Source organism: Chironomus tepperi, unplaced genomic scaffold (genome assembly GCF_022539635.2).
Source record: "Chironomus tepperi strain 1889 unplaced genomic scaffold, CSIRO-AGI_Ctep_v1 contig_68, whole genome shotgun sequence".
NCBI classification, from domain to species: domain Eukaryota; kingdom Metazoa; phylum Arthropoda; class Insecta; order Diptera; family Chironomidae; genus Chironomus; species Chironomus tepperi.
In genome coordinates this window covers 448211-458826 of record NW_027226190.1, presented here as the reverse complement: position 1 = coordinate 458826, position 10616 = coordinate 448211, and the positions used below count along the sequence as shown (strand labels likewise).

At 31.2% G+C, this 10616-nt stretch overlaps 1 protein-coding gene across 1 annotated transcript; it reads right to left on the bottom strand.

Moving 5' to 3' along the window:
• Positions 1–2020: 2020 nt before the first annotated feature.
• LOC139100734 (putative uncharacterized protein DDB_G0289263) lies at positions 2021–10257 on the bottom strand. Its single transcript, XM_070653441.1, has 10 exons — positions 9874–10257; positions 9369–9507; positions 9078–9304; positions 8855–9009; positions 8621–8788; positions 6929–7167; positions 6715–6836; positions 6467–6570; positions 4595–6387; positions 2021–4522 (listed from the first exon to the last, which is right to left on the bottom strand). Exons 1-10 carry the CDS (start codon positions 10027–10029, stop codon positions 3603–3605), a joined length of 4023 nt encoding a protein of 1340 aa, XP_070509542.1. The 5' UTR covers positions 10030–10257; the 3' UTR covers positions 2021–3602.
• Positions 10258–10616: the final 359 nt, after the last annotated feature.

The following is a 10616-nucleotide window of genomic DNA, read 5'->3' as shown; positions in this document are numbered from 1 at the left end:
TGGCGATAAAGTGTATACTTTATCGCCAAAGTACTGCTTAATTATGCAATCAGCCAAGGTAATTCTTAATTGAGCAATCGCTTATGTGGTATTGAAAAATACTCTTTAAACCTTAGGGTATTCACTTATTACGTTCTCTTTTGAGGGGGTCTATGATTTTGTTACAGTCTAATCCAAAATTTTTTTTTGCATGTACATTTTGTAACGTGGGGGAGGGGGTCTAGAAATTCGTTTTTTTGGGTAACGTAAAACGTAAACCCTCAATAAGGCCCCATTATGGTATTTATGTTTTTTATTCTTTAGTTTTATATCCCTTTAATTTTCATTTTAGATGTTCTTATTTTGAGTTTTCAAATAGAATGAAATTCTCTGAAATATTCCTCGTTTTAAAATTAAATTTCGTGCCAAAAATTACCGAAGTTCAATCTTGAACTTCCTTTTGAATTTTGAACTTCTGTTACTTTTTAAATTCTAAATGACCGATATTTTTTGGCTTTGAATTTCAATCTCGAGTGGACTAGTTTTAACAAGTTGATGGTTAGTTAATGTTAAGTTGATGACTTGTTCAACGTATTGCCCACTCAAGAATTCTCAACACATAGCCATATAAAATCAAAATGAGAAACCCTTGATCCTTGATCCTACATAGTATTTTTGATTGATAAATATTTCAAATAGGGATTATTATAATGTAGTTATACCTAAACAGTCTGATCGAAGAAACATACTTACAAGTCATTGGTTTGAGTTCAACTTGACTTATACTACCGAATAGCACAATGTGTTGGCTAAGACACTGTTTAGTTGCATAGATAACGTAAAGATACGAAGTTGCTCTGAAAGAAATTTGATTAAGACTTACTTTATCTTTCTTAGGAAACACAAGAGATGCTGAAAAAACAATATTGTTCTTGATTGAAAGCTTAGCTAGAGTGAGGGGGTTGGTGTCATCTACGAGAGATCATAAAGCTATATAACCAGTGAAGTAAAGACTTAATTCCTGAATTTATTCAAATGAATTAAGACAAGTTCATTGAAATCAATAAGATGTTCGTTGATTGCTGGGATTAAACACAAAAATAAAAATCATTTAACAAATCAATATTTTGTTCATTCTATTATGTGTTTAACATAGACAAAATGATCTTGTGTTGTGGTCTTAATGCTGAATGAAAATATCACTTCACAATGATCATTTTTCGAAAAAAAAAGAAAAAAAAATTGATGAGATTTTAAAACGAAATGAAGAATAATAAAAAGCATTCAAAAATGATCGAATCGAAAATGGAGAGAGCAAATTGGTTCTGAATGATGAAGAAGAAGGAATAAAGAGAAGTGAAAAGAAAAATTCTTCTTGAAAGCAATTTATTAAATATCGTTATACACCATACATTTGTTTTTTTAATTCTGAAAATATCTAATAATAAATTTTAAACGTTAATATTATATTTCTATAAGCGTATTTTCGTCATATTTTCAAAAAAAAAAAACTTATTTCATTTAAATCTCAGCTATTATCTAAGGTTCATTATCTCACAAAACTTAGTAAGAAAAATTAGCCAAAAATAATTTTAATTTTATTAAAAACCATTTGTTTATTATTTTAAACATTAATTACATAGAACTAAGTAATAATTTATATTAAATAAATTTAAGATTTTACAAACTTTTTTAATGATTTTTAACTCTTTTTTTTAAATTTTTTTCAGAATTTTCTTTTTTTTTCATTCAATAATATTTACATCTTTCGAACTTTTTTATTTTCTTTTTTTCTGTATCTGGAGTTGTTGCTTAATGTCTATCGAGCTTTATGTTCTTTTTCATTTAAACAGCGACAATATTGATCCCTTGGATGAATTTCGTCAGATTTTTACACAATTAGATTTTGAAGTTTGAAGATTTATTTTGAAGAGTTTAATTAGAACATTTTTAAATATTTTTAAACTAATTTAAACTATTGTTATAGAAAATTTAATTCATAATTAGGAACTTTTTTGTGGATAAGTATGAAATCAAGAGTATCTTTACATTTATTTCTGAAATTCATTTGTGATTATTCGTAAAGAAGTTATTGGAATTTTCAATTTCGGAATCGAGTTGAGTGCAAGATCCAGGTTCAATCCCAGTATCCTAAAACTTTTAGTCCGCAGGTTGAAAACTCTAGATGTGATGAATTTGAACTTCCAAAGCTTCATTTTTTATCTTGTTAAAATAAATTTTTTGAATTTCTTGAACTTTAAAACGACTCGAATTTTGTATGGAAAATTCAACTGGACTCCATATAAAATTTAGGACGAATTATTCTACTTATTGTTTTACCACCGTCATTTATTACTTTATTAGTTTTTGCAGCTTAGGATATGAACAGTTTTACATAAGTCCCTAACAGGCAAAGAGCATGATTTTATGGTAAATTAATACCTAAAAGCGTTCTCCCTGGCGTTCTCGATGCTTAATATGGATAGAAGCTTTTGGTTAAACACTGTGTGGCATAGAACATTTACTTAGAAACAATGTCTTAGACTTTAAGTCAATTATTATTATGGGTTAGCAAAAACGTCTTGATCTTGAGAATATTTGAAAATTTTAGTTTATTCTGAACTCGATCTTAACTAAAACTGATACAAAACTCTGTTTTTATATATAGGTCGGACTTCAAATGTATTAATATGGTATTAGTGTTTTCTAAATCTTTAAGATTCTGTTTGATTAATAGAGTTGAACCATGAACTCCAGACTTATATATTTCCTGCATTTTAGATGCGCAGGCCTGCAATTTTGGATAAAACCAAATTAACAACAGAAGTCAATGGGCAGAGTCCAGAGCTCAAAGGATTCTCGAAATGTTTGTGAGGAATCAAATCGAGTTGACCCTACTGCTTATCAAGCATTAGGAGGATTAATTTTGAGCCTTAAAGATCGAATTTGTCAAAAATTGATAATTTTTTAAAATTGAGAAAAATTTGTAATTTCTACGAAAGGATCTTGACTTAAATTATTCCTTCAAAATCAATAACTAACTTAAATTCTCAGTCATTCAACCTGATTTTAGATGGATTATTTCTGAAGATGCTTAGAGTTCATTTATGTTTTATAGCTTAATAAATCTCTCAAAAACTTTTAATCGTTTCAAAATCTGACATAACTCCACACAATGGATCATGTGTAAAATTGAATAATTATATTTTTTTATCATTTTTTATTTCTCAATTGCAGTCAATTGTTAAATGCTTTATGTAAACAATAATAATGATGATAAGTGTTATTATTATCAATTATAATATGATGAAGAAGGGGAAATTTTCTGCTTAGTATCATCTTTCCAAGTTTTTTTTTTTAAAAATTGAGATAGAGTGGAAATGTTTTTGAGATATTTCCTCCCTAAATATAAATTCTTTATGTCATTGTCTATGTGTCGGACATGTAAATTGAATTGAATGGCCAGTTTTTTTTAGTTTTTTATCAATTTTTTTTTTTTTCATAATTTTTTTAATAATTTTTTTTTTGTTTTTTTTTTTTTTGAAAGACAATTTTTTTTGTATCATTTTATATCGATTATAGCTAAGAGAAATAGAGAGAGAATGAGAAGGGAAAGAAACTCATTAACGCGGACTTGTACTGCTATTATTATCATTACTTTTAACTGTTCCTAACATATTACTACCATTGTTAGATTGTTGAATAATTTTTGATGGTGTAGATACATTTTGAAAATTTACAGATGACGTACCAATTTGTGGACGCATTACTTGCGTCTGTTGGGTAAATGGAGCAGTTTGAATTCGTTGTAAAGATTTATTATTTGAGATAACACTTATTGATTGCTGTTGTGCTTGTGTTGTTGCAATTGAAGAAATTTGCTTTGTCGGTATTTGATTCTGGGTTTGGGTGCTGTTCTTGTTGGCACCAGCTTGTTGAACAGGAATTATATTTGTCGGATAGATCTTATTCTTACTATATTTTGCATAGATTACATTCTTTTCTCCTGTACTCTCAATCAGCATATTCATCTTATTTTCCATCTTTACTCGATGTTGATTTGGCGCTTGAAGTTTTTGTTGTTGCTGATTCTGCTGTTGTTGTTGCTGCTGTACTTGAGGTTGAGATGTTGTCTGATTTGTTCCTATCATTTTATCCAATATAATACTTTGCGGACTTGAGGACGGTATGACGAGTTTACCATGAGTACTCATGTATAGTTGTGATGGTGTTACAATAATCTTATTTGTGGAATTGCCACCTGATGATTGCATAAATGTTGTTCCAGAGCCAGATGTTGATGCTCCCAATATTATTGGCTTTTGATGCAATAAGCTAAATTGTTGTGTGTTCGATTGCTGATTCATATTGTTCGAATTTGATAAATTTGAATTTAAAGACGAAACTAAAATATTTTGCTGGCCAATTGTAAGATCTGAGTATGATTTCTTTATCAAATTCGCATCGTTCAATGTTGCTATGCTCTTGGCCTTATCTTGCGATAAACCCACCATATAAACTTGTTTGAACTTATTTTGATTCACTTAAAAGAGATAGAAATAGATAAAGTTATGATTAGACTCAGATTATGAAATATTTCATGGTATATGCTTACATGATCTATCAGCTGGACCATTAAGTTGCTTCCTCGGTGCAGTTGTAGTCAAAACAAAGGTATTATTGTCATACACAATTGACTGCATCTTTTGTTGTGATGGTGATGAAATAATTGTATTTCCGGTATTTACAAATTGTTGCTGTATTACATTACCAGCATTTGAAGTGTTGGCAAATTTGGGTATGCTATTACATATCTCTGAATTATTATTTGCAACAACAGTAGCAGTAGCCGGTGTACCATATTGTAATACATAATTATGGGATTGTAATTCAGCAATTGGAGCAACGATAGATGTCGTGGAAGTATTGCTGCTTGAAATAACTTGATCGTTAAAGTCTGACATATCATTTTCTGTTTTTACAGTAATTGTATTTGTATCAACAGCATCAATTGGTAATGTCTCGAGTTCCTTCTCTAACTGCTGTTGAAGGTTGATTTTCTCATTGATTAATTTGAAGTTACTACAGCCTATTTTACTATTATTATCATTACATGATAGGTAGTCAAGATAATCTATACTATTTAATATGTTACTGAGCTTATTATTTTGACACTTTCCATCGTCATTGATGTTGTGAACCTCATCCTCTTTTGTCGTGTGCTTAAATTCTGCAGTATCATTAGTGTTAAAATCAAAATCTCGTTCAACTGGCTCTGTTTTGATATTTACAACATCTGAATTTATATTTTCACCTAAATTGTGAAGTTCTAAACTATTGTTGCGACAATTAAACGTCATCGGTTGGGTTAAATAAGTATTATCAATACAATTAGTATTTTCAGTCTCATTTTTGCTATCATCTAGCAGCTGAAGTTCACATGAAAACTTCTTTGTGTCATTAATTAAATCTGATTCGAATATAACATCATCCATTAATGATTGTGGTGGCATTGGTTGGAAGTGGAGCCACTCATTTCGAATTTCATCCATTAAATCCTTATATACATCCTGCTCCGTCTCCAATATATCCTCATTACTATGTTGATCATTACTATTACTATCATTAACCATATTACTATTATTTAAAGTCATTGATAGTGTATCTGACATGACGAGATTTGTGTCAACATCAACATGTTTTTGGCTCGTATTTGCATTATTACTGATCGAGCTATTTGTACTGCTGATACAATTATTCATAGTATCAGAATTATATGAATTAAGCACACTCACATTACTATTATTATTCTTATTAAATAATTCACTTGAACTTAAATTATTGGCGATAGTTTTTAAGTGAAAACCATCATTATTAATATCATTACTCTTTTTACACACTAAATTCTTATTAATTATATTGGAACTTGCGTTCGCACTATCCAGCAATTGTTCAAAATCGTCCAATTTCTGATTTATAGCATCCGATGATGTTGATGATGATGATGTTGAAGATGTTGTCTTATCAATTGACGGTTGTGACATTCTACTTGAGACAACTCCTGTCGTTGCTGTCGTCGTCGTCGTCGTCGTTTGATCGTCACTTGTGTCAATTATTTTGGAATTTTCACTCTTTATCACAATGTTATTATTATTATTAATTAAAGGTTCGTTTAGTGATTTCAGGCTCACATTTGAGCCATCTATCGACGTACTGATTGCTGGTTGATTTACTATGCAGGTATCTTTTTCTTTTAATTCTTGATCGATATCATCGAATGTCTTCTCATTGTCAAATATTGTGAAGTCTAGTTTCGACCAAATATCGTCATAACTTGATGATGCTCTATCTAATAATATACGACCGCCTCGTCCCACTCGCCTTCTCGCAAATCCGATGCATCGGGGTCTAAAAACGGAAGAGATCAAACATTCAATATTTGGTTAGGATTTGTTGATGATTTATGAGTAAATATTGAGTAACTTACCTAGGATGACATATTGATGTTAAAGCAAACCGATATTTGGAATCACATATCTCACTATTCTCTTGAGATTCCCATGGCCAACTTCCGAAACTCTCAACATACGGCTAAAAGTAAATAAAATGATTTTTTTATTAGTTCCTTGACCTCAAACTAAGTGCTAATTGAAAATAACAAGATTGATGGCAATGTTCGGACATGAATCTTGTTTGAACCAGTATATCCATTAGCAAATTCACCCAGATACTCACTTGATAGTAATTACAATTTCTATTTCTCCTAAATGGATATATGCCCTCATCCTCACTCTCCGAAGCACCCAATTGTGTACTGAGGTCTTCATCGTCTGACGAAAACATTCCATCATAAGGTTCTAAAAAAGGAACATAAAATTAATGGTAAGTGATATTTATCTTTAGTTGCAAGCACTAAAAATGAGCAACATATTGGTTGGGATCTTCGTACCTGACGGTTTAATGACTTCACGTTGTGTTTTATGTTTCCGCTTCTTATACTGTCTTTTCTCCTTACGACTGCTACTCGTACTCATTCCATCGAAATCTCTCTTATTTTGTAGATGATGATGATTCAAATGCATACTGGCGAAATTTTGAGAGGAATTCCATTGGTTATTTTGTGATACTAAGTTACTTGATGAATTATGGTGATAATATTGATTAGAATATAATGGAGCGAATGCAGGTCTGTAAAAGAATTAAGGAATGATAATTAACATTTTTAAGGTATGGATTAATGTGGTATCTTTTTGGGGAAATTCATTTGAGAAATGACTTTGTAACATTTACTGCGTATTTCTCGTAATAAAAGTGCGTATCAGCTTTTCTTCTTGGAAAAACAAAAATATGCGGATTAAGTATGTTTACTAAGGAACAAGTCCTCGAGAAATTTAAGATGATGTTATTTAGGAAAACAAGAAAGTTTTGTTTCTGTGGAATTTAGAAGGAATATGAGACATGATAACAAGTTATTTGCTTAAATATGATTTCTGTGGAAATGAGATAAATTTAGAAAATGTCACTGAAACAGGAAATCATGAAGATTGAATATATCTCGATGATCACATATGGGGAAATATTTAAGGAATTTTCATGCAAAACATTGTTTAGAAGCATATAACATATTTCATTTAGGATGTATGTCAGTAATATTCAATCTATGCTTCTACATACTACCCTGAACAGCACAGCGTGTTCTTTAGAGTATAATTGACGGGACCTTGAGAGTCCGGACTTTAATGGAGGCGTTTGCACTATTTTTGGGAAGCGTCTCCACATTGGAGTCTTGTCAACTCTTGACTAGAGTATCGCTACGTATCTGTATGAACGGTAACTATCCTGATGGTACCGTGAGGGCTGATATCAACCCTTATTTATAGCGAGAAATGCGATTCACCGCATTGTGCTGTTCGGATAGTGTGTCAGAAGCTTCAGGTGTATCGCGAAAGGTATACCAAATTTGCACTAGATATGTGGTTAGCTATACCATTTTCCGAATAGGAAACAAAATTTTGAGGTTTCCAAAATTCCTTTTGACTCGATTTTTGAAAAGCATATTTTAACTGCTAGCTACATACAATCGAGATAGTCAGCTTTAGGCGTCATTTAATGGAGCCCAATGTAGACCATTACAATTGGTCTGCACATTCAGCGAAGTAAGTAAGCTAACAGTCAATTAGACCGCTTTTAGATAAAATATACTCTTTACATGTTATGGGGACCTTTATAATCCGAACAAAATGAGGGTGGCCGAACATTTTTTGTTAGATTAAGCTGAATATCACGAAGCCGGGTCTAATTTAACATTAATAAATGTGTCAAAGACAAAGCCTTAACTGAGCCTTTTTCATTTGCTCATGTATGAAATGAACATTTAGAAGAAGACCGTACGAACTGAGATTGCATAGCATGTCAGTTTGTGCCTATAATTAATCTTAATTCCATAAATTTACTGATACATAGGAGTAAATAAATTGTTTAATCCTATTTATCCAAGAACTTTTGTTCATTCAACTAGCATGGCTTAATAAAATTCAAATGTTTAGGACTAGCTCAAGAAGAAATCACAGAAATTTCCCCTCGAGCTACGCAAAAGTTTACGAAAATCCGCCAATTAAGAATAAAAAGGATCAATACGTACCTTGATTTCGTTGTTGAAGCAGTATATTCTGCAAGAAGCTGTCCCGAGAAATCCTTAGCTTGGTATCGTTTCTCGTAGATATCTATGCTCATTTGTAGCTCATCCTTTTTCATCTTCTCTCGTCGCTTCACCATCTCTAATAATTTCACTGCTCTCGATAAGTCTCGCCTAAAGGATATAAGGAAACGATTATCCTCATTCAATGGTTTCAAATCGCTTAAAAATTGGACATACCTTAGCTTAAGCATCTTTTCATATGAGGTCTCATCGTTCTTGCGGTTTTTACGTGTTTGCATTTTCTCTGTACGCCTCCTAAATGCTATGTAGGGATTATTTGATGCTGTATTACCACGACAATCTGTTTTTACTGACAATATCAGTGGGTGTTTCTACAAATAATAAGTTGGATATAGTTTTGATGTTTATGATACTTAATTCCAAAGACAATTATGCTTACCGTTTTAAGTCGCTTTGATACCCAGTAATCAAATACATCCTGACTCACTTCATTCCTCTTAACTAATGCTTTAGCATCATCTAATGAGCACACAGTTATCTTCTCTAGTCTGTCCATCATTTGTTCAAATTTATAAGGTGTCAAGTCAGTTTTTGATTCCGATTGCAACCACTGCTCATCGGAACTATCCATATCATAATCTGGTATGTCTTGTTCCAGTGATAACGCTAAAAGTGATTTATATTAATTAAAGATATGAATGGATATAATAAAAATTAATTAAATAATTACGTTGCACATGAATGAGTTGTCTTGGCATTTTAAAGTCGGCAGGATACATTTTATTATAGAAATCATCATGTTTCAAACACGTCACTTCTGGCGTTGGGATTATTAAGCCTGCAATTATTGCTCTTTGTAGATGATGTTCCTAAAAAATATTAAAATAATTAATAAAAAATTGTTAAAAAAAATTGCAAAAAATAAAAAAATATTTTTTTGTAGCCAGTTTGTAAGGAGGGTGAGCGAAAAAAATGTTCATATGTAAATAATAGGAAAACGCGCGGTAAAAATTTTGTTCACATGGTATGAAAACATAAATTAACATAAAAAGTTGATAACAGTCACTAAAAAATTTCATTAAAATGCTAATAAATCATAATTGTAAGGAAAATGTTGAATAAAGTGCGAATAATGGAAAATTTTATTTTAATTTTTAAAAAATTTCAGTAGTCAGCCATAAGTATAAATTTGGATTTGTTACATTTTCAAACATGGCTTCACATTGAAAACTTACAGATTCTTCCTCTTTTTCCATGCCACTGGGCATTTGTGGCACGGCCCGATTTATCGCAGAATACTCATGCAGGTCCGGTAGCTCGTCCGCAAAGTATATTGGCATCGGCTTTGAGGGATCCAGGGCTCTAGCCCTAAATGAAAGTTTTGTCGACATTTTTTCTTTTCTTCCTTTTTGTTGATACGAAATTTATTATTTTTTGTTATGTTTTGACTTTCGAGACCGCTGGACGGTCCAGCGGAGACCGAAAAACCAATCCTTTTGTTGTCTAGTTCATTTTAATTACGGTCTTTTTACAGCACTTAGTCACAATTCTTGTTGAATTAACTTTGAAAAATTTTGCTTGAAGAAAATTTTGCTTTTTTAAAGGGGTATTAACTAGTGTCAAACATGTTCCTCTCTTGAGACAATTTATGTTGCTTTATGTGCGATTTTATAAAATTTTATTTTCTTGATAAATTTACACAATAATTAATTTTTAAGGTAGCAATTAACACTATGCAACCTGTTTACTTAAAATTCTTTCACAAAATGATAAAATTAAATCAATATTTTGAAAAAATTCACTTTTTTGTTTAGATTTGTCTTAACATCAGGGCATTCAAATATGCTATATCGAACTACCTCACCTATTTTCAAAGTTATATAAAAATACGTTATGTTCGAAATACAAGTTTCCGCCTTTAGTGCGCATTATGTTCGAGAAAATTCTCACTTTCAGGTAGATTGTTGCATGCGGTTTG

Bases quoted from the DNA above. Each gene is read 5' to 3' on its own strand.
- LOC139100734 (XM_070653441.1), bottom strand. From the start codon at position 10,029: ATGTCGACAAAACTTTCATTTAGGGCTAGAGCCCTGGATCCCTCAAAG. The intron at 9,508-9,873 runs GTAAGTTTTCAA...AATATTTTTTAG, and splicing joins TGGAAAAAGAGGAAGAATCT to GAACATCATCTACAAAGAGC. The intron at 9,305-9,368 runs GTAATTATTTAA...AATCACTTTTAG, and splicing joins ACAACTCATTCATGTGCAAC to CGTTATCACTGGAACAAGAC.